This window comes from Mytilus edulis, chromosome 10 (assembly GCF_963676685.1).
Source record: "Mytilus edulis chromosome 10, xbMytEdul2.2, whole genome shotgun sequence".
In the NCBI taxonomy this organism is placed as follows: Eukaryota; Metazoa; Mollusca; class Bivalvia; order Mytilida; family Mytilidae; genus Mytilus; species Mytilus edulis.
The window spans coordinates 12,267,664-12,293,804 of NC_092353.1; the positions used below are offsets into that span (position 1 = coordinate 12,267,664).

Below are 26,141 nucleotides of genomic sequence, written 5' to 3' on the forward strand. Positions count from 1 at the left end.
ATTCCCGGGTTATTTCAATGATCCGGCGGGTGTCCCGGGTGATCCCTCAGAATTGTGATAATCTCGGGTCACACCCACAGAATACGGGTCAGTTGACAGGTATGCAATATCATATTGACAGGATCTGAATATCAAATGTACTGTTACAAAAAGGAAACAACCGGCACTTACCTTTATTTACCAAAACTTTAGCCAGACCTCCACTATGAGCCAAATCTTTATTGGCTGCATTGACAATAACATCCACATCCAGACCAGTAATATCACCCTTGACAACAATGACTTCTTGACCTCCAGCTGCAGAGTATACTGCTCTCTCATCTGAACTAGAATCTTGCTTAGGCCTAATTTGACCTGTTGACCTTTCGTCTTCATCACTATCACTACTGATAACAACTCCCGCCTGTTTACTAACTTGCTTCAGTTTTGACTTTCCAAGGCCAGTATTCATTAACTCTTGTAAACCTGGTTTTTCCATAGAATGCTTGGTTCTATATATTTTCTTTACTAATGCCTCTATTTCATGTTCAGCGTCTTTGATTCCCTGAGGATTGCCTTTAATCAGAATGCCATCACCTTTCACAGCCACAATGATTTTTTGTTTACGTAAACCTTTCTCAAGGTCATCCACTTCATCCTTCATTTCTTCCTGAAGGAACTTCAACTGAGCAGGAGGCAAGTTGATTGTTATTTCTTTTTCTGAATTATCCAGGAAATAATCTTGTATTTTCTCTCTAATCATTCCTGCTTCTCCTTTTGAAGTACAATACAGGATTATCTGTCCTTGTTTGTCCTCTATAATTTCTGTAATAATTGATTTTCTTTCATACTCATCTTGTATTGCCTGAATATATTGGGCCCATTTAGTAGACCGCATTACAGACTTTTGTAGATTGTCAACATGGACCTGGGTCTCCACTACACAATCTTTTAAGATAGTTGAAGCTGCCACAGCATCTGCATCAGACATGGAATACATTGTTATTGTGTTACCTTGGATATCCCAAACTCCAATCAGGCCTTTATCCTTTATTTTTTTCCCAACATATTTCTTTACTTCCTGTTTCTGTAAAAACTGAATATAAGCTGGTGATTTTGTTCCAATAGATGCTGATGTTATGTCATTAATTGTTTCAAACATCATAACTTTGGCTGAACTGATATTTCCAGATAACCCATTAAATGTTATAACAAGCTTTTTTGTGTCTATTTTTACATCCATTTTCTCAAACTTTTGTTTGACCTTGTCTTTAAAGTGTGTATAAACCAGAATCAACAACTGGTGATGCTTCAGTTTAGCATCTTCTTGAATTGATTGTTTCTTTCTGTCAAGGTCGGCTGCAACTTCATCTATTATTTGTTTAATTTTAACTGAAACTTCTTTGACTGGTACAGTATAACCAGCAATGATGATTTCACAAACCGGTGGTTTCTCCACACTTACAGTAACACCATCAGGATCAGAAATGTTAATTTCCCGAAGTTTTTCCATGACGGGAGCCCAAGTATCTTGTAATATTGAATGCTTCTCAGTAACCAATGCATCAACAAAGGTATCTATACTTTTCCTGACTTCTTCACCCCAAGACTTTGCTAGTTTACGACAATCTTTCGTTTCCTTTGTCAAGGTGCAATCAATAGTTATTTTGCTATCTTGGGTTGAAGATGGCCATGTTATTTGTGCATAGTTTTCCTGCAGCTGTTTTTCAATAGCATCTCTCTTTTTAATTGAATGCTTCAAGAAGTTTACTTTATATTTGTCAATGTCAGTAATAACTAAAGGTGGTAATGGTTTAAACTTTGGCCCTTCATTATCAGCTGGGACACCAAGACAATCGTAGAAGACCTGAACCTTAAGTTTACAGTTGTCAATGGTGTGGGATCTTTTACAGGCCAACAAAGCATCTACAAAACAAGATTAAAGATCTAATAAATAAGAAATCTTACATCAAATTGAACACTCTTGAAAAAATGTACCAACTATTATCAAACATATTTTTAAAATCCTTTTTCAATTCAATTCAATTCAAAGTTTAATTTAGAGTCGATATTCAATAAACTACATAAACACCAGCTCTAGTGAGCTTTTCAAATCGACTTAATAACAAAATACAATACACACACACATACAAAAGTTATGAAAACAACACAATTTTTAACATATAGTAAGATACCATAAATGACATATATAAGTTAAAAGTATATAGTACACTTAAAACATAGCACAAGTTAATAATAAGATTGCACAAATCATATACATGTAGTCACACGAAAAATAAAAGTAAAATAAAATAAAACAGGCATAAACACTATATGCATGCACTGCACTGGCATGTCAGCTGTTACTTGGATCCCATGTTCGTACCAATTTTTTGAATTGGTCAAAAGATGTTTCCATTCAACAATGGTTCAGTAGCTCATTCCAGATTTGTGCAGCATTATAGCGAAACGATTTTAAGCCAATGACACGTTTTCTCTTTAGAAATTGGTGATCTCCTTAGGCAAACTATTTTGCATGTGTACTTTTGTAGTACTTTATATTGATAGTGTAGAACAGTTTTAGAAATTAAAAACTATTGCACTATTTAAGCACCAGAATTTCATAGTGCAGAATTTGTACTTCAAGCTTAAAGTTACAGTTTTATTCTTTCATGTGCAGAACATTTAAGGTACAAACCTTTTTGTAAGTCCTGAACTTTAAAATTATTAAATTTTCAGCTAAATTTCCTTTTAAATTATTGTAAAAAAAAGTACTATAGATTTATTGTACTTTCATAGTACTACACTACAATGGTACAATATTGGTATATACAATTTACAGTAGCATTTAGTACATAAAATTGTGGTACTGAATTAGTACATAGTTAGAAGTAAATGTTGTACTTCATCACTTCTACATGACTTAGCCATATGTTCCATATATAAAACTAAAATCTACCTTCTGCATTTTCAAAGTATATAACACAGTAATCCTCATCTCTATTCATTTTAACATCAGTGACTCCCTCTACGCCAGATTTCCTTTTATTATCAAAGTAATATTCCAGTCCACTTTCTGTCGTCTTCTCGCTGAAACCTCTGACTACAATACAATTTGTCACAACCACAGGGTGAACTGTTAGGTAGCTGCTATCTAATGCTTTCTTACAGGCTGTCTGAATATCACCAATTTCTAAAGAGAAAACATGTCATTAATAAAATATACATTGCCAGAATGAGAATAATTAAGAAATGATTCATGGCAGCAGTAGATATGTTTTCATTTAACCATGGGTTGGGCATTTTTATAATCGATTATTTACCCTGAGAGTTACCTCCTTGCAGTGTTATGTACATTATACCACCTTATTATTATTAATATAGATATTGTGCAGAATAAGACTTATAACTTTGTAAATGTACATGACTCATATTTAAATTCTAATATGACTGTTTTTATGACAGCCTATTATCGTAAACCAGTATAATCACAATATATCTAGCTTTAGCGCAAACGCAGTAATACACAAAAACGGCTGTTCCATCCTACGACCAACTTATTTGTACTGCCAAATATTCTTAATTTTTTACATCAAAACCCCCAGTTTACGTAGGCCACTTAGATTCAGATACAATATATTAATCTCTATTCTACAGCCAAAACAAACAAATCAGTCCATTTCAAGATTTTTAAAAATCTTTTTACATCTAAATGTGATTTTTTTCATTTGTGTTTAGATTTAAGCATATGCTTTAAAAACTTATTATCAAAGTACTGAAGTACTGAACATTGGATGACTGCAAAATCTTGTGGATGGTCAAAAGAACTTGTCTCAGAAAATCAAAGCGCTGTAAGCGCTGAAGGCAGTTAAAACAAGAATGTGTCCCAAGTACACGGATGCCCCACTCGCACTATCATTTTCTATGTTCAGTGAGACAGTGAAATTAGGGTCAAAACTTTAATTTGGAATTAAAATTAGAAAGATTATATCATAGGGAACATGTGTACTAAGTTTCAAGTTGATTAGACTTCAACTTCTTCAAAAACTACCTTGACCAAAAACTTTAACCTGAAGCGAACGGACGCACAGACGAACGGAGGCACAGACCAGAAAACATAATGCCCCTCTACTATCGTAGGTGGGGCATAAAAAACCCAAGACAAACATAATTATGAAAACTGTGTTGCTTCAACATTAAACATTCGTATGTACAATTATGTTTATCTAATGAATTAATTATAAACCCAAGACAAACATAATTATGAAAACTGTGGCAATGTTGCTTCAACAATAAACATTCATATGTAGTACAATTATGTTTATCTAATGAATTAATTATTAAGGCATATAATTTATATGTTATCAAGGTTTCAAAAGCAATGCATATATCAATGTATATTTTTATGGTGAGTCTGCAGTGGTACAAGTTCGCAATGATTGCAGTTGTTCTAGTAGGTAGTTAACGTTGGTTTTAGTTGACTGTTAGTTAAGTACAAGTTGACTTAATACAAACATGTAATGGTATGAATGGACAAGTTTCCCTGGAAAGAAAACTGAGTTTGTGTTCTATAGTACAAAAGTTATGTGACACAAATCAGACAAATGTTCACTACTACACCCCATAGAAAATATCACTGGTATTCCAGTGGAAACCAGTGGTATACCATTGGAATCCAGTGGTATACCACTGGACAACACTGGAATGACTTATTCCAGTGGTATTCCAGTGGAGTTACCATTGAAATTCCAGTGGAAAGATGCATTCCACTGGAATTTTGAATAAATTATACCAGTGGAAAAAAAAATCAGTGGAATACCAGTGGGAAAAAAAATCAGGGGAATACCACTGGACCCCTGCGAGATGAAATTCATGAACTGATGATGAACCACCATGAACTGTTCATGAATGTTCATGAACAATGCATGACTGTTCATAATGAGTTCATTAAGTTTGTTCATGAATTTAGTTCATGAATAGTTCATAAAATGCAGTTCATGAATATTTTCTGAACTTTAATGAACTGTGAGTCAGTTCATAATGTTCATAAATTGTTCATAACATATGTTCATGAACATTTTATGAACTTTTAATGAATAAATGAATTCATTAAGTTCATAAATAAATTCATAAATTTGACTGTCATACAAGTTCTCATAAACATAAACATCTATACATTGTATTATGACATCACAATTAAAGTGCTTTTAGCATGACCTCCAGGTTATTCATTTACAGATCTTGAGATCATTTTGAGACAAAATTCAGTTGAATAGCAAAAGTGTAAATACATGTACATGTACATGTTTGTTTATCAAAAAACATTAAAAATATAAATATATAAAAAAGAAGATGTGGTATGATTGCCAATGAGACAACTATCCACAAAAGACCAAAATGACACAAACATCAACAACTATAGGTCACCGTACGGCCTTCAACAATGAGCATTGAGCCCATACCGCATAGTCAGCTGTAAAAGGCCCCGATAAGACAATGTAAAACAATTCAAACGAGAAAACTAACGGCCTTATTTATGTGAAAAAATGAACGAAAAACAAATAACACATAAACAAACGACAACCACTGATATACTCACTTTTGCTGTGCTGCGACTCCCCAAAAGTTTAAAGAATTGAAACCAACTTTGGGACGTACATGTACATCTATACAGAGGGACAAGGGTAAAACGTATTGCCCCCTCCGCTATGGCAGAGGCAAAATTAAAAAAAAATCATACAGATTTGATTAGTTCCCTTTCACAGCATGCAGGTAGAGCCTCATATTACTTCAATACATGTGATACAAATGTGTTTACAAATGTAGTGTAAGCTTAAGTAATTATAAGCAAAAGTATGTCCATAAAAAATATTTCCTTTTCATTGAACAACAGAAATTAGCTCAGCACCTTTTTCTTTTTTTTTTCATACTACACCAGAAGAGTGTTACATTTTGAGAGTCATACAAAATTTGGGACTAACTTTGAAAGTTTGAAGTTTTGTAACTTACTTTGAGCTGGAGATGTTTCTCATGTTTCGTTTTTACAATCATGACAATGGTAAACTTAATTTCTTTCTTCTAAAGATGTAATTTCTGATTGTCTCTCCAAGTTCAAACATGTGCCTTTCTTAACCATCATACGGCACATAGAGGAACTTGGAAACAAAGCCCAGATTAATGACAATTCATTCTTTCCCAAACATTGCAGACCGGTGTCAATAATTATCATATTTAATGAATTACGTTTACCTATTGTAAAACGCTTCAATGACTTTGACAAAAGATTGCAATGCAGACAAATGATTACAAGTGACTGGGAATAGAAAAACGTCATAATTACGTCAGCAAAATGGTGGTTTTGACGCTTACAATACAAATGAAGATGAAGTAATATAGCTGTCAAAATAAAGCAGATTTGTTATCAGATAAGTAAATTATATATATTTTTGATTATTTTTTTTTGCTGAATAACTATTTGTTGAAGCATTATAATAATTATTGATTAATTATAATAAATATAAAACACCAGAAAGTGAAAGTAACCTTTACATTTTACAGTGTTGGTTTAATGTTTTCCATTCAGGAATAACTGATAGATTTGTACAATATATTTTATTTCAAGGTAAACATAATTCATGCTTCAGCCATTCTTATGATTGTGTGTGGGCAAATTAAAAGGGGAAAAGGGGGGGGGGGGTACATTATTTGAAATGTCATGAAAAGGCAAGTAGTATTCATGTTATTAATCTTACTCTATTGATATTTTAATAAAAACAACAATTATTAAATTAAATTATTACATTGTATTATACCTGTTAGAAACTGTTTAATCTTGAGTGTTTATTTAAAACAAATATCAAGGACTTTTGATTCTTTGTGGAGTGATTTTTGATTTTGCAGGGGGAAACTTAGATGCATTTATTGATTAAAAGATCTGTTCAACTGGGAAGAATTTCAAGCAGAACAACTTCACCAAGATGTTATGTAGCATTTTTAGTTGGAAGTCCAGCAATTTCAATTACAGACAGGAAGAGAAGTTTACTTATGATAATAACACAAAAATGAATATTCAAGAAAATCCTTTTTAATAATTTCATGAACTTTAGATGAACAGTTCATGAACTACAAGTGGACAAACAATGTTCATGAATTAAATTACTGATGAACAGTTCATGAACACAGTAGTTCATGTGTTCATGAATGATTCATGGACTGGTATATTTCATGAACAAATTCATGAATCATTCATAAAAAATTCATGAACTATACATGAACAGGACATGAACTACAAATGGACAAGCGTGTTCATGAACTATAAAATCATGAACAATTCATGAATAATAAAAGTTAAGAACTATTTTTGTTCATGAACTTTAATGAACCAAAGAGTTCATGAACACTTTCTGTTCATGAATAGTTCATTATTCACTGGTTCATGAACATGCATGTCCATTTGTAGTTCATGTCTAGTTCATTAACTGTTCATGAATCTTTTATGAACAATTCATGAATTGTGTTCATGAATCATTCATGAATCATCCATGAACATTCATGAATTATTCATAATCATTTCGCAGGGGGACTATCAAAAGGAAAAAAAAATATCTTATTTTAAATGTACATATAATTAAGTTATAATTGAACAAACAATATAATATATAACAAACAACATGCCCTTTTTAAATTTATATAATTTAAGTAAATCTATATGAATTATAAACATAAATACTGATACAATGCATAGATCCCAAATGACATATGTACATTTCTAATTACAAAATAAAAAAATACAAAATTAACGTGTAATAATTGGACAAACAATATATATAAGGCCTAAAACCAGAGGCTCCCTGGAGCCGCACACCTGGTAACCTGTTGGATACCCAACAGCAGCAACCGTCCATGTTTTTTGACAAATTGGAACAAAATGAGCAATCTTTTCCCCTAGGGTCCAATGTTAAACTATGTTCCCTGCTGGTGGCCATAATGGATCAGGTGTGGACATGTCGGATACAATTTTTAAAGAAAACCACCTAAGGACCATTGTCACCAAGTTTGGTTCCAACTGGTACAGTAGATTCAGAAGAGGAGATCTTTGAATACATTTTCCCAAAATGGCATCCATCTTGGATCATGTGTGGACATGACGGATACAATTTTGAAATGGGACCGCTCAAAGACTTTTGTGACCAAGTTTGGTTCCAATTGGCCAAGCGGTTTCAGAGGTGTAGAAAACAATAGGGGCATCCTCAGGGGTTTTCTTCAGAGCAAGGGATGACGGAGATCCCTCTCAATTAATGCCCCTTCAAAAATGGTGTATTCTTTAATACAATTTAAGAACAAGGCGGGCTTGTGATTATATCCCCATCTGAACAAATTTTCTGAAGAAAACGCTGATCCTATGTCTCATAACATTTTAGTTTTTTATTTACATTGGAATTTTCATGCAGTATAATTTTTATAGTGTGGATATTATAATTGCTTCATTATATTTGTACTTTCAGTAGAAATGAATTTTTTATAGTGAAGATTAAAGAATGATCATACCACAAAGATTTATGGTTGTTTTTGTTAAAGTGTGAGTTCGCATGATGCATGATTTACTGAAACCCTAATTTCCAAAACAAGTACTGTGACCGCAAATTATTCAATACAACAATTTTTTATTGGAATTCCACTGGAGAGAAATTGTCTGGCATTCCACTGATCTACTGGAATTCCACTGATTGACCAGTGATAATTCCAGTGGAATCTACTGGAATTCCACTGATTTACCAGTGATAATTCCAGTGGAATCTACTGAAATTCCACTGATTTACCAGTGAAGATTCCAGTAGATCAGTGGAATGCCAGAGAAAATACCACTGGAATTCCACTGGAACTTGTTGCATTCCACTGGAGTTACCACTGGTAAATCAGTGGAATTCCAGTAGATCAGTGGAATGCCAGACATTTTTTACCGCTGGATTCCACTGGAATTCCACTGGAATCCAGTGGTTAATCCACTGATTTTGCCAGTGGCTTTCCAGTGGAATTCCACTGGAATTTTGTCATCTTTTTCTATGGGGCAGGGATCAAAGGTGAGGTCTGACTGACCTGCCCATAGTAAATGTAAATGATTTTTTTATTTAGTCCCATACATGAATATAAATGGTTTAGGGGTGGGGATATCAACGGTTTTCAAGTTCTCAAACAGGAAGGGGTATTGTGACCCAGGGACTTCCCCTAAATTTCATTTGATTTGATATATTGTTCATTTCATGAAAATACTAGTATATGGTTTAGGGGTGGGGATCTCGACCGTATCATTAATTATCCATTTTTATATGGTGACGTTCCCTTGTCACCATCTTACGGTGTTTATATATCTCAACTTGTACGATTCGCTCGTGTATGTAACAATGTTTTAGAAACGAGAGAAATTTATGCATTACTGAAAAATTATTACACCAGGGTTTTCGATATCACAAACTAGTCAAAACATTTACTAAATTTTATCATCGGTATAAGGACATCATTCGTAAATATAGCTCAACATGCAGACTTCTTATACATTCAGGTATTTCACATCCAATTTTTTATGGAAATATTCTTTATAAAGCACAAAGGTGTCAGTATTCACCTCAAAAACTAACAAAACTTTTGAATAGACTTATTAAGAAGGGATATAGTTACGATACTGTTGTCAGGTCATTAAAGATTGCATATTTTAGCGTTAATATTGATTCACTTATAGGGTCTTTGCATCGGAACTAAACACATTTAATCAAAAACCAGTTGTTGGCATGATACAGGTTATGTTCTTCTCATATATATGTTATGATGGTATGATACTAAACCCCTAACGGGAAGGATTGTGCCTGATGTTCATATGATGAAATCATAATCTTTCAGTCAGTTTAATTTAAGTCTGGAGCTGGCATGTCAGTTAACTGCTAGTAGTCTGTTGTTATTTATGTATTATTGTCATTTTGTTTATTTTCTTTGGTTACATCTTCTGACATCAGACTCGGACTTCTCTTGAACTGAATTTTAATGTGCATATTGTTATGCGTTTACTTTTCTACATTGGCTAGAGGTATAGGGGGAGGGTTGAGATCTCACAAACATGTTTAACCCCGCCGCATTTTTGTGCCTGTCAAAGTCAGGAGCCTCTGGCCTTTGTTAGTCTTGTATTATTTTAATTTTAGTTTCTTGTGTACAATTTGGAAATTAGTATGGCATTATCACTGAACTAGTATATATTTGTTTAGGGGCCAGCTGAAGGACGCCTCAGGGTGCGGGAATTTCTCGCTACATTGAAGACCTGTTGGTGACCTTCTGCTGTTGTTTTTTTCTAAAGTCAGGTTGTTGTCTCTTTGGCACATTCCCCATTTCCATTCTCAAAAATATTGAATATATGGTTTATTGGTAGGGATCTCAACTGTTTCAAAGTTCCCAAACAAGAGGGGGGTTGGTTGACCCCAGGGACTTCCCCTATATTTCATTTGATTAGTTATATTGTCCCATACATTAGTATGTATGGTTTAGGGGTTGGGATCTCATCTGTTTCTAAGTTATCAAACATTGGAAGGGGTAGGGTGAACACATGGACTCCCCTATATTTAATTTGATTTGTTATATAGTACAATACATGAGTATATATGGTTTAGGGGTGGGGATCTTGACCATTTCCAAGTTCTCAAACATGAGACGGTGTACAGTGACCACAGGGACAACTCCCCCTATTTTTCATTTGATTTATCATATTGTCCCATACTTGAATATATGGTTTAGGGATGGGGATCTCGACCATTTCAAAGTTTTCAAACAGGAGGGGGTAGAGTGGCCCAAAGGACGCCACCTATATAACATATGATTTGCTTACATTGAGGTATTATATAACATAGTTGCATTATTTGTGAAAATAAAGTAAGAAACTTCCAGCTACTTTAATTATAACCTTTCAAAATTGAGAAAAAAATAATTTCAACATCGCGCCCATAATAACATTAATATTTGAAAAATCCCTGAACACCAGAAAAATTCCTACTGACTGGAAGCATGCCAGCGTCTGCCCAGTATTTAAAAAGGGAGATAAACACAACCCTATCAACTACAGGCCTATATCCCTAACATGCATCCTATGTAAGATCATGGAGCATGTATTAGCAAGTAACATCATGGCACATCTAGAAAATAACAACATTCTATACGATCTACAACATGGGTTTCGCTCCTCAAGATCTTGCGAAACACAGTTAGTGTCATTTATACAAGAACTGGCAAAATACAGCAATGACAACATCCAAATTGACGTAATTGTGATGGACTTTTCCAAAGCATTTGACAAAGTCCCTCACAAAAGACTACTTCATAAACTCAAACACTATGGTGTAGACAACCAAACATTGAACTGGATAGAAGACTTTCTTTCACTTCGCACACAAACGGTATTACTGGAAGGCACCAAATCTGAACAAATACATGTCACTTCAGGGGTACCTCAAGGAACAGTACTTGGTCCTATCTTATTCCTGGTGTACATAAACGATCTGAATGATTATATAAAACATGGCACTCTTAGACTTTCTGCAGATGATAGCATCATATACAAAACCATTAAAAATAAAGTAACTCAAAAAAATTACCAGAAGACCTAACAGCAGCAGCAAAGTGGGAAGAGGACTGGCTCATGTCCTTCCATCCGGACAAGTGTTCAGTCCTCCAAGTAACAACAAAGAAAACACCTCTCCCATATGACTACATCTTACATGGGCACACTTTGCAACAAGAAATATCTACTAAATATCTTGGCTTAACAATACAAACTCAGATTTAAAATTTAACAAACACATAAGTAACATCACAGCAAATGCAACAAAACAACTGAATTTTATCAAAAGAAACCTTAAAGTCAGCTCGAAGTCAGTTAAAATAAAGGCCTATATCTCACTTGTGAGACCAAAGCTAGAGTATGGTAGCTGCATCTGGGACCCACATACAAAATCTCAAAAATCACAAATAGAAATGGTCCAAAGACGTGCAGCCAGGTATATATGTAATCGATATCATAACACCAGCTCTGTGACAAACATGCTTAACCATCTTAACTGGCCAACACTTGAACTTAGAAGAATAAGAACAAGGCTTATATTTTTCTTTAAAATTATACACCACCAAGGAGCAATATACCCCATGAATCTGTTAATACCATCAGACAGTCGAACAAGACAATACACTCACAGTCACTCATTCAAGCACATACAGGCAAAAAAAGACTCATATAAATTTTCATTCTATCCTAGGACAATCGTCCAATGGAACCTTTTACCAGTTACTGCTGTCCAATGCACCACAGTTGAAGCATTCAAAGAACAGATTCCTATATCTGTTCTCAACCAATACTACACCAGTAGAGTGAAAATCAAAAACAAGTTATTATTTCTTTATTAAATTTTGTTTTTAATGTAAACATAAAATTGTAAATTTTACCCACTCATGCACGGCACATAGTCATCAATATTATGATGGAGTGAGGAAACTAAAAGAAGAAGAAGAGAAGATTCAGAAAACTTCTTCTACAGATAAAATTAACACTGGCAGTGCACCAGCAAAAACGGATAGGCTATCGAACAAATTGCAAATAATTTCAACGTAAGTTCCCTTTTCAAATTTAGAATTTTTATAAATACTTCGACACCAAGACACATTGACACCTGGCAAGACCTCCGGTGTCAATATTTTAATATAACATAGGTCCTTGCTAGTATAATTTTGGTATGCCTCTCAAGTCTTCATATAAATGAATTCTAGACATTCCGGCACAAAGTCAAATCGGACCTGGTTAATTGGCCCCCAAAATTAACAGATTATGTTTTGCAAGTTGGGGAATCATGACTTTTAAAGAAAGGAAATTTATTATAGAAAAAACAAACTTGTTATAAATTGTAATTGATATAAGATCTTCAGTTTTTAATGTGATTACCAATCATAACATTATTAATAGAGTACTCATGACTTAAACAGAAAGCCAGCTTAATATTGTTTATTGTAGATTTCACAGGTACCTGTGGACATGATTACATATGGGTGCCCCTGAGTGGGAGAATCTTAAATGACACCCCCCCCCTTTTTTTGGTACATGTAGTTAATGATTTTGAGATTTTTTTATTTGTTTATATAAACTATTTTCACTTCGAATATATTTTGATTTTACTGATTGGCTAATATCTCAAAAAGATACGACCCAAATTCTTAAACTTTCCCTTAAAAATCATATGTCACAATGCTTATGTTATATCAATTACTCTGCTCTAAAAATTAATTGTTTACGATGTTAACTCCAATTGACTTCAGATCAACTCATGTAATTAAAAAAACAACTTCAGTTTGGTGGTCTTTGGTGTACATGTATTCTGCTCTGGTCTGATATAAAAGTTTGAAAAATATTTTTTATGCCCCACCTACGATAGTAGAGGCCGGTGGCATTATGTTTTCTGGTCTGTGGGTCTGTTCGTCTGTCTGTTTGTCCGTCCATTAATCTGTCCGTCTGTCTGTCCCCCTTCAGGTTAAAGTTTTTGTTCAAGGTAGTTTTTTATGAAGACTTGAAGTCCAAGCAACTTGAAACTTAGTATACATGTTCCTAATGATATGATCTATCTAATTCTAATGCCAAATTAGAGTTTTACCTCAATTTCAAGGTCCACTAAATATAGAATATGATAGTGTGAGTGGGGCATCTGTGTACTGTGGACACATTCTTGTTTGTATTATTTTCAGAAGACTTTCAGTATTCTGTCTGAACAGTTCAGCATCTGGCAAATCTGTTCATATAAGCTCTTAGAGCTGTTCTGAACAGTTCAGCTTTCTATCATTTCAGAAAGTGTTTTTTTAGCTGTTTTGAACAATTCAACACTGTCTGAATAGTTCAACACATTTTCAGATGTCTCTCTGAAAAATTAAGCAAGTATTTATTCTGTTCAGAATGATTTCAGTATTGTTTCTGAACATTTCAGGATCTTGAAAATCTGTTCACAAAGTTTTCAGGGCTGTTCTGAAAAATTCAGCACTGTTCAAAGATATCAAAAAATGTTCAGCATAGTTTCAGATGTTTGTCTGAGGAGTTCAGCAATAACTGAACAGTTCAGATTATTTTCAGCTTCAGTTCAGCGATGTCTGAATTTTTCAGCACAGTCTGAACTTTTCAGAAAATGTTACAGCACTTTTTCAGCAAATCTGAACATTCCAGTAAGTTTTCAGTATTTGTTCAGAATTTGGAAAAAGTGCTTCAGAACGTTTTCAGATCCCAAAATTTGGTTCAGCATGCATTCAGCTAGGGTCCAGAACCTATTCAGCAAAACTCAGCAAAAATTCAGACATTCTTTTTCATGAGGGTTGTTATTACTGGATGCATTTTAACTTTAATTACAAACTTGAATTAATTGTTACTTTGACACAAAAATTGTCTCATTGGCACTCATACCATTCTTATCTTCATATCTATATCTTTAATATAATTACATACATGTATAATTCAAACTCAAATAAGTAACAGATCCTGTTCAGTTTTATTTTCCTTGGAGGACACAATTTAATAACATTGTGTACGAAAAATTTGTTTTTGATTGGTTATTTATTTTTGTAAACTAAGAGGACAGATTATTCATTTTCTGCACTATTGAAGCAAGATTTTTCATTTTCATTAAAGCAAGGGACTAATTATTCATTTTCACAAATATTTTTATGATATTCGAAGACACAGACTTTTTAAATGATTTGATTTGTAATAAATAATACATGTATAGTCAAGTCATTATGTACCATTTAATCAGAATTAATCTGATGATCATCCTCTGCAGAAATGAATCTTTTATATTCCCAACTGCATTAGCTGCGGAACTGTTCTGCAGCTACAACTGCATATACATGTATTGCATACATACATTAAAAAAAATTGGCAGTTGCTATTTGTTCGGCCAATACAATGCGCATGTCACAATAATATTTGAGTGTGCATGTAATATTATCTTCAGCAGCACCAGGGGTAGCACATGTTTGTAATCTTTAGTGTTAGAGCCTAATTTTGTTACTGGTAATCAGTGAAATTGTTGTTTTCTTCATACTAGTATATAATCCAATGTGGATAAAGAATAATTAGAAAAAAATCATTTATATCCCATTTTTTTTTATATGAGAAGAGAGTAGAAATTACTTGTTTAACAAACTTGGTAGTGTTTGACTCGTGCATTTTAGTCGTGCATTTTAACGTAAAGGATTTTGTCTATCTGAAAAAGGTACAAAATTATTATGTATGTAGCTGTCAAAAAGAACTATAGAACCATTGACATAAAGTTATCCGTATTTTGAGTGAGAGGTGAGAGATTTTTCTATAATGACCCCCAAAAAAATAATAAATTAAAAAACACTGTTTTTTATTCTATTTACGTGAGGGGGTTGGGGTGACACGGTGTGCTCCTTTTCCCAAATTTCTCTTTTTTTCCCCTCCTGATCCCATCTTTGTTGTCCCGTGTATTCATTACTCCGCTTTTTTATAATCCCATTTCCAACATCCCCACTTCAAGTTTGTATCCTCAATCCCCACCTTGTAAAGGCCTTTCTCAACTACTCTAGCTTTGAACATCTTTTCCACTATTTACACAGCTGTAGCGAGTCAAATAATTTTGTAAAACTAGTACTAGTTCTCCAATAGTTTTCTTTTATTTCCCATTTTCCTTGTGATTTCAATTTTTTTGAGTCCTTTTATAAGATTATATAATTCTTGGAAGTTCATAATATCATGTTCCATTGTCAAATTCCGCAAACTGTAAAATTTATCACAAATATTGATATCACCGTTTTCAGCCATGATCCTAAAATTGAAAACCAGTGATCAGTTTACACATGCCCCCTTGTTGCTACTGAAGATAATATTACACGCACTTCCAAATGCACATTATATGACATGCGTATTACAAAGGCCGGACAAATAGCCACTCCAAAAAAAATTTGAAGGGATTTGGAGCCACTGAAGGCCCAAGAAGCTATAGAACAAATGATGCAAAATCATGCTTTCTGTGTATTCCATAGACCCTTTCATAATCTGAAAATGCAAGTTTTCATTTAATAATATTTTGACAGTATTTTGGTCTCAAAGCAAAATGTATAAATTCAGTGTAAAGTTTCTAGGGATAACATGATGATAAAGCAAAATTAGAATTCACATAGTTTTTAAAGTCTGTGGCTGCTGGTTTTTTTTTAAACTCATGATCAAGTTCATAACAAAATTACTAGATTTCAAAAGGAATGCAACACTAACAGAATACAGAAGGTCAATAAAGACAAATAAATAAGAAACATTGATCCCGAAAAATCAGGACTAAGTCTGAGGGGAAACAGAACTTGCTTCTTGCAAGGCACTCGCTTTTAACACAATTTGATATGGAGACGAGCGTTTGGTTTTGAAATTTCCTACATGAGGCATTTGCCTCAATGTAGTTACGGCCCTGTGAAAATAAAAGTGAGGTAAGGTTTCCTGAGACAATATACCTCAAGTTAAATGAAACCAATTTTCAGACATTTTGAGTATTCTTTAAATAATACTTATACTTTTATTATTAAAACTAGAGGCTCTAAAGAGCCTGTGTCGCTCACCTTGGTCTATGTGACTATTAAACAAAGGAAGCAGATGGATTCATGACAAAATTGTATTTTGGTGATGGTGATGTGTTTGTACATCTTACTTTACTGAACATCCTTGCTGCTTACAATTATCTCTATCTATAATGAACTTGGCCCAGTAGTTTCAGTGGAAAATGTTAGTAAAAATTTACAAATTTTATAAAAATTGTTGAAAATTGACTATAAAGGACAATAACTCCTTAGGGGGTCAACTGACCATTTCGTTCATGTTGACTTATTTGTAAATCTTACTTTGCTGAACATTATTGCTGTTTACAGTTTATCTCTATCTATAATATATATTCAAGACAATAACCAAAAACAGCAAAATTTCCTTAAAATTACCAATTCAGGGGCAGCAACCCAACAACGGGTTGTCCGATTTATCTGGGCAGATAGATCTTGACCTGATAAATAGTTTAACCCCATGTCAGATTTGCTCTTAATGCTTTGGTTTCTGCATTTTACCCCTATGTTCTATTTTTAGCCATGGTGGCCATCTTGGTTGAATGGCCAGGTCATCGGACACATTTTTTAAACTAGATACCCCAAAGATGATTGTGGATAAGTTTGGATTAATTTAGCCCAGTAGTTTCAGAGGAGAAGATTTTTGTAAAAGATTACTAAGATTTACGAAAAATGGTTAAAAATTGACTATAAAGAGCAATAACTCCTAAAGGGGTCAACTGACCATTTCGGTCATGTTGACTTATTTGTAAATCTTACTTTGTTGAACATAATGGCTGTTTACAGTTTATCTCTATCTATAATAATATACAAGATAATAACCAAAAACAGCAAAATTTCCTTAAAATTACCAATTCAGGGGCAGCAACCCAACAACAGGTTGTCAGATTCATCTGAAAATTTCAGGGTAGATAGATCTTGACCTGATAAACAATTTTACCAATGTCAGATTTGCTCTAAATGCTTTGGTTTTTAAGTTATAAGCCAAAAACTGCATTTTACCCCTATGTTCTATTTTTAGCTGTGGCGGCCATCTTGGTTGGTTGGCCGGGTCACCGGACACATTTTTTAAACAAAATACTCCAAAGATAATTGTGGCCAAGTTTGGATAAATTTGGCCCTGTAGTTTCAGAGGAGAAGATTTTTGTAAAAGATTACTAAGATTTACGAAAAATGGTTAAAAATTGACTATAAAGGGCAATAACTCCTAAAGTGGTCAATTGACCATTTCGGTCATGTTGACTTATTTGCAAATCTTACTTTGATGAACATTATTGCTGTTTACAGTTTATCTCTATCTATAATAATATTCAAGATAATAAGCAAAAACTGCAAAATTTCCATAAAATAACTAATTCAGGGGCAGCAACCCAACAACGGGTTGTCCGATTTGTCTGAAAATTTCAGGGCAGATAGATCTTGACCTGATAAACAGTTTTACCCCATGTCAGATTTGCTCTAGATGCTTTGGTTTTTGAGTTATAAGCCAAAAACTGCATTTTACCCCTATGTTCTATTTTTAGCCATGGCGGCCATCTTGGTTGGTTGGCCGGGTCACCGGACACAATTTTTAAACTAGATACCCCAATGATGATTGTGACCAAGTTTGGTTGAAATTAGCCCAGTAGTTTCAGAGGAGAAGATTTTTGTAAAAGTTAACGACGGACGACGACGACAACGGACGACGGACGACGGACGACGGACGACGGACGCCGGACGCCAAGTGATGAGAAAAGCTCACTTGGCCCTTCGGGCCAGGTGAGCTAAAAATGGGGAAGTGTTTCCCGATTTTTTTTAGGGGAAAAAGATGAATTTATGAAGAATCTGGTGCAATCTCATACTTTCCATTAGACCTGCTGAGTTATTTATTTTCAATACATTGCAAGTCAGGTAATTATTTTCAAACTACCCCCCAGTCCCTTTTTCTTTCTTTTACATATATCTTTTAGTTTTTCAATTCTAGTGTTTATTTTCATTTACCATGCATAGATGTATTTTGTCACCTGCCTGGAATTTTTTGTAGTTGATCGCCAAAGCCTGGAATTACCCTTATCCGCTTCCGGAATTGGATCTGATATTGTAATTACGGCATCCATTGTTATTGTGTTTACAAAGTTTTTTTGTCAGTCAGATACGATTTTACTCGAATTTACACATTATTTGTCGGTGATTTTCTGTATAAAGCTAGCGGTTGAACAAAATGAACATCGCTGTGATGAATAATAATGATGAAAATAAGTTTTGAGATCGTTTATTTGGAGACTTTGGTGAAAAGGTTTGCAAAGTAATTTTTTATTTTCTTTCAAGTGGTCTGTAGGGAGTAGCTAGTAACCAAGTTGAAATTCTGATTGCAAAAGTGGACGGTTGCGGACTTCGGAACACCCCTAATTTGAACCCCTGCCTCCAAATTGAAAAGATACAAAAAAAATTTCTTCTAATTTGAAATTGCCATCAACAGCATGAACAGTTGAACTTGTTATATAACCTAGTTGCACTACGTATTGACGAAAAACAATATTCCTACAACTTTTGCCATTTGGGAAATCTATAAACTACTTGTCTTTAAAGAGATTTTCGAAGATTAAATATTTCATACAATTGTTCTTTGACATCTTAGCCAAAAGCACAGGCGATAATAAACTACACAAGGATTCCTAATGAGCACTGCTTCCTATGTGCAACTTCAAAACTTTTGGGTGATTCGACGATCATTTAAGGTTTTTCTTGTCATATTTCTTGTAATCCAGAATAAAAAGTATTAAAAACGTGTTCAATTAGTTATATATGACATAGTAGCCAGCTAGATAATAACAATGGCAAGTATTTCAGCATTTATTGGGTAGAACACAAATCTAGGGGGCTCGCATAATGCAGCTTAACTGCATAAAAATCACATCTCTATACCTGAAACTGAGGTTTATGTACAGAGATATATATTTTTTCTGAGACAAGTTCCTGCATGGGTAATGAATAAATGACAAGAAATTCAACATCTTAATAACTTTTATATTTTAGTGATACAAATCAGTATACACTGGTTTGTTGTTATTTGACAGAGTATATTTTTACATTTCATTTATTAAGTAATTGACATTTTATATATATTGATATAATATATAATTTTCATCCATTTGTATATCATTCTATTCTACTTTTCCAATAATGGTGCAGTGCAAGTGCATGGTGGATATAATTTTACACTCGTTAATGTTATGTAAATATCATGTTTCTATATTGGTTACAAACCCAACAATAAAGTTATGTAATGGAAATCTAGGCGACAGCAATACAGCGGAATGCCCTCACAGAGATCGCCATGTAAAAATGGCAATGGTTTTACTTCAATAAACTTACCTGTGTACTTATAATGTTTCCTAATGCTTATAATGTTTCCTAATCATTACAAGTATATCATGTTGTTAAGTTAAACAGATCTAACAGATTGAATGAATACTAAATGTGTAATTTTATGCTTACAAGGTATTAGATATACAAACCTATTGGTTCACAAAATGTTACAATAGCCTTCCCAGAATCCTCGTTACCAAAGTCTACTCCCTCCACATCAAACTTTGTCTTGGCTTCCAGAAAGTTAATAATGCCATCTTCAGTTGTCTTAGGACTAAAGCCTTTAACTAATGCCTTGTTTGGATATCTTTTGGGTGGAATGTGTTTCTTGACTTGTAACTTTGAACCATCTACTGTATGGTTTTTCTGTAAAGTCCTATCCACAGCTTTAAATATCAAAATACTTTTTTTAAATAACAAAAGAAAATTATTACAACCTTTTTTCATCACTAATACACTATGCACTTTTTTGTATACATTAAGGTACCAGATAAGTTCCTTTCTGTTATAAAAATGCATGACTCTGTGTTCTTGTGGTAAAATGTAGTGGCTGTTGGTTTGAATTCAGCTGGTTCAAACCCAAGATGTTAAAACTGTCGTTTGCTGCTATTTCGCAAAGCATACAAGCATTACAAATAACCAAAGACTAGTCAGTTTGCACCCAAAACGATGTCTCTGGATAGGTTGACCTGTCGTCTTATCAAATTAAATTGATTGAAAAATTATGTTTTCTTCATATGAAAATCAAGCATAATCCCTCCAGTTTTGTGTTTGGAAGGGTATTTTGTGTGGGTTTTTTTTTTGTCTTTTATCTTCTCAAAATTCAAAGATTGTTGTCTACTGATTGGCTTGCTCATGTGACATATTTAACCATAACATAACCAGATGACTGAAGGATTTTGACAGAAATAACCAGATGCTCCGCAGGGCACAGCTTTATACGACCGCAGAGCTTGAACCCTGAACGGTTGGGGCAAGTATGGACACAACTTTCAAGCTGGATTCAGCTCTAAATTTGGACTGTGATTAAATAGTTGACACAGCATAGGTTTCTGACACAGAATGAATGTGGTCTAATGAACTTACAATGTTTGTTTTGCCTTTGAGCAATTCACTATGCTGTTGAATATTAATCCTCTCAAAAAAAATTGAAGAAATAGCAATAACTACTCATTTAAATACATAATAAAATATTAAAATGTAAAAAAAGTGCTTGTTATCACTGAATGGTAAAGATTGTTTTAATTTATCAGTTGGCAGTAAAAGTGAATATACATTGTATATTGTATAAAACAATGATTAAAGTTGATTAAACTACTATTCTGGACAAAGAAAGATAACTCCAATCAATTGAAAATTTCTTGCTATTGCGAAAATATTTGCTATTGCACAATACTGTGCAAATGAAGATTTCTTGCTATTGCTGAATACTCTGCAATTGAAAATTTCTTGCTATTGCACAACTGGGCCCATAATCAAAAATCTAAGTATATGTTTAGATTCAGCATATCAAAAAAGCCCAAGAATTCAATTTTTGTTAAAATCAAACTTAGTTTAATTTTGGACCCTTTGGACTTTAATGTAGACCAATTTGAAAACGGGACCAAAAATTAAGAATCTACATACACAGGTAGATTTGGCATATCAAAGAACCCCTATTATTCAATTTTTGATGAAATCAAACAAAGTTTGATTTTGGACCCCGATTTCGACCAACTTGAAAACTGGGCCAATAATCAAAAATTTAAGTTCATTTTTAGATTCAGCATATCAAAGAACCCCAAGGATTCAATTTAAGTTAAAATCAAACTAAATTTAATTTTGGACCCTTTGGACCAATTTGAAAACGGGACCAAAAATAAAGAAACTACATACACAGTTAGATTCAGCATATCAGAGAACCCCAAATATTCAATTTTTGATGAAATCAAACAGTTAAATTTTGGACCCTTTGGGCCCCTTATTCCTAAACTGTTGGGACCAAACCTCGCAAAATCAAACCCAACCTTCCTTTTATGGTCATAAAACTTGTGATTAAATTTCATAGATTTCTATTTACTTATACTAAAGTTATTGTACGAAAACCAAGAATAATGCTTATTTGGGCCCTTTTTTGGACCCTAACTCCTAAACTGTTGGAACCAAAACTCCCAAAATCAATCCCAACCTTTCTTTTGTGGTCATAAACCTTGTGTAAAAATTTCATAGATTTCAATTTACTTAAACTAAAGTTATAGTGCAAAAACTAAGAAAATGCTTATTTGGGCCCTTTTTTGCCCCTAATTCCTAAAATGTTGGGACCAAAACTCACAAAATCAATCCCAACCTTCCTTTTGTTGTCATTAACCTTGTGTTAAAATTTCATAGATTTCTATACACTTTTACTAAAGTTAGAGTGCGAAAACTAAAAGTATTCGGAGGACGACGACTCAAGACGACACAGGACGTCGACGACGCCAACGTGATAGCAATATACAACGAAAAATTAAAATTTTTGCGGTCGTATAAAAACAGATAAACCTGTGTTTCATACCTGTCAACCTGTGACGATGAAAATGCAGGTCATGACCTGCATTGAAGAATCAAATCTCAGGTCATAACGCGTACGAACTTTTTCGAGCTGAATTTCAGTATTTATGGTACATTTTTCTTATAATTTAAATCAAAGTTACAAAAACATCAATGCATGTTCACTTGATTAAGTATTTTAAATCTTATTAATTATTATTTCATTTTATAAATTAGATTTTTTTTTAAATATGTGTGACACAGTCTTATGTTCTTTTCTTATAGTGATGATGTATTTCAACCTCAAACATCAATTACTAGGTTTATACGCAGAATACGGGTCAGTTGACAGGTATGGTGTTTGTATTGCTTAGCTAGTGAAAAAGTGCCAGTCTGCTAATAAATATCTTTGAATGCACATCAAAAGTTATTCCTTGTATTTATGATCATTCTTGAAATTTACACATATAACCTAGCTCATATAGTTTTTGATAAGAGCTAATAAAGGGCTGCACTTTAGGGCATGATATGCCCGTTGCTCTTTTAACTTGTCTTTTATGCTTTAAATGAATTTATATGATCAACTAGAAATATATATACAAATCAAAAGGGATGTTACATTAATATATTCACCAAAGTTTCATAAAATCCCCCTTTTTTAAGTATAAAAATTCATCGATTACTTAAGAAAACGTAAAATCTAAAATTTATAAAAATGGAAAGGGAGCTTATGTCAATTTCATAAATTTCTAATATAACATTGACAAGTAATTGAAGTTTATTCCTTGAAAATGTGACAGGCGTATCATGCACCCACAGCACAGCTGTTTATTAAGGGCATACGATACAGTTTTGATCCTGTATTTACAAGTTCGTGAAAATTTGGATATAGGCTATTTTTTACCTGATTAAATCAAATATGTAATAAAAAATATTACTTCATGTGCTACTTTTTGAGTAAGATGAGGTCGAAATTTTGTATATTTGCTCAAAATTCAGATTTGTGGCCGTAATTTCTTTTTCGAAGTACATTTTTAAATTCAGCATATCAAAGAACCCCAAGGATTCAATTTTTGTTAAAATCAAAATAAGTTTAATGTTGGACCCTTTGGACCTAAATGTAGACAAATTTGAAAACAGGACCAAAAATTAAGAATCTACATTCACAGTTAGATTCGGCATATCAAAAAACCCCAATTATTCAATTTTTGATGAAATCAAACAAAGTTCAATTTTGGACCCTTTCGGCCCCTTATTCCTAAACTGTTGGGACTCAAACTCCCAAAATCAAACCCAACCTTCCTTTTATGGTCATAAACCTTGTGTTTAAATTTCATAGATTTCTATTTACTTATACTAAGGTTATGGTGCGAAAACCAAGAATAATGCTTATTTGGGCCCTTTTTTGGCCCCTAACTCCTAAACTGTTGGAACCAAAACTCCCAAAATCAATCCCAACCTTTCTTTTGTGGTCATAAACCTTGTCTCAAAATTTCATAGACTTCTATACACTTTTACTAAAGTTAGAGTGCGAAAACTAAAAGTATTCGGACGACGACGACGCAGACGACAGCGCCAACGTGATACCAATATACGACCAAAAAGTTTTTAATTTTTGGGGTCTAAAATCTGCAAGTTGACCCCTATGTTCTACTTTATATAGCCACAGTGGCCATGTTGGTTGATCAACCTGAACAAAAATCACAAAGTTTATAGCTGACTTTTATATAGATGAAGCAGACAAACTTTTAGTTTAATCCTTTGATCACTTTCACAGTTGAAGATTTTTAATGGAAATTTAAGTTAATGGACAGCAAATCAGACATGTGGCCAGATTGACAGATGCCAAGGGAATGCAATAGCCTAGGTAATAATGATTAATTACCATTCATTGCTAAAATCGAAAACATAAAAAAAGATAAACAATAGAGTCCACATTACATCAGTCCTGAGAACAGAAAACAATCAAAGAGCAGAATGCTCTGAGGGATACGATTGCCATATAGTTTTCATTGACACATGTATAGCAGTTCTGCCAACTTTTCATTCAGCAAATTCGTGAGATTTGGCCAAAATAGAAGAGAAAAGAGAAAAAAAATAGATCCCAGGATACTGCTGCCAAAAAGCATGAACATGCTTGAGTCTCACCAATTTTTGGCAGCCCTGGCCTTGATAGTCCAAATAATTATGACGTCTTGAAAGGCTATTATATTTTTTTTCTTTGACGCCTTACTTCGACGTCGAAGACTATGGCCTTGAAGGCATAAAACTTTGCTCAGTGCTTGGAATGTTGGAGCAAAAAAATCATGCTCGAAACAAGAAATCAAGCAATTTCATTGGTTGATTTTCAAGTATGAGTACAAAAAAACTGACTCGAAAGTTTTATGACCGCAAGGCCTGGTACAGCTGGATAGTATTATTTTCAAAACTAATTCAACTGCACATGCAAAGGTAATATAAATCTGAATAGTCACTCAACTTTAAAAATAGCCAATCCCGGATACAAGTGTACGAGCAATGTACTTATTGTGTTTTATTTTGTACTATCAATTCCAAGTTTACTTTCCACAGCAGTCACTGAGAGAGAGAAAGAAGGTATTTCACTTCATAGTACGAGATTACTCTGATGTCCAACGGCTGATTTGCCAGACAAGCTGGGACCGTGGGGGACTTTTATGCTAGTATACTTAAATTACAAACTTAAATAGTCCCAGTCCCATATATTATATCAAATATTATTGGATGCAGAATTGAATTTTAAATAGGTGCCGATTTGATTAGATGCCAATTTAACCAGGTGCCGATTTGACTTTTTCTATGGGTGCCGATTGACTTGTACCCAGTAATCTCGGACTATTCACTTCGTATCTTATAACCGTTAATTCTAGGAGGAACCCCATTTCCCAGTCCCATATATTATATCATATATTATTGGATGCCGAATTGACTTTTAAATAGGTGCCGATTTGACTAGATGCTGATTTAACCAGGTGCCGATTTGACTTTTTCTATGGGTGCCGATTTGACCATGTGCCGATTTGACTTGTACCCAGTAATCTCAGACTATTCACTTCGTATCTTATCACCGTTAATTCTAGGAGGAACCCCATTTCTAACTCTTTAATTATTAATTTTCTTTGGGTCAGTGGGCATGAATCCTTCCGTACACACTGCTCTGTTTAAATTGAGATCGTTTATCGACATCTAACGAGTTAAATTTTTCTTGACGATTTTGACGGGAAATACTTCTAAAAGGGAGACAACTCGAAACAATAATATGGAAGACTCCATTTCGGCTAAAGGGGTGTTATAGGTAAAACTTTGATTTTAATTTAAATGATGCATATGATTTTAAATTATGCAACAACAATATTAAACCCTCAATAGCAGACAGACATAGAAAGAATCCAATGAGTTTCAAATTAATTAATAAGCGGGGAATCCAGAACAACCACTCAATCTGATACCCCTTGAAATCAAGAAAACTATACGCATGCGCATTAATACATAAACAAACCCGCGACTTGCGATTTGGAACAAGAACGTTTATTTAATTTATGATATGATGAACGAGTCTCAATTTCTTTATGAGAGTACAGTATACGTATCAGTTTCATAACGGTAAAATATAGAAAACTCCACTTCAGTTCTTATATGACAGAAATAGAATTATCGGAATT

General features: G+C 33.7%; 1 protein-coding gene across 2 annotated transcripts in view; it reads right to left on the reverse strand.

Moving 5' to 3' along the window:
- The window catches only part of LOC139493471 (protein mono-ADP-ribosyltransferase PARP14-like), an 89,016-nt gene that overhangs the window by 48,950 nt on the left and 13,925 nt on the right, over positions 1–26,141 (reverse strand). For both annotated transcript variants that reach the window (XM_071281879.1, XM_071281878.1), the window contains exons 6-8: positions 20,103–20,339; positions 2,939–3,172; positions 172–1,905 (exon numbers count right to left, since the gene is read on the reverse strand). In XM_071281879.1, coding sequence (XP_071137980.1) covers positions 172–1,905; positions 2,939–3,172; positions 20,103–20,339 — 2,205 coding nt within the window. The remainder of the gene's footprint in view (positions 1–171; positions 1,906–2,938; positions 3,173–20,102; positions 20,340–26,141) is intronic.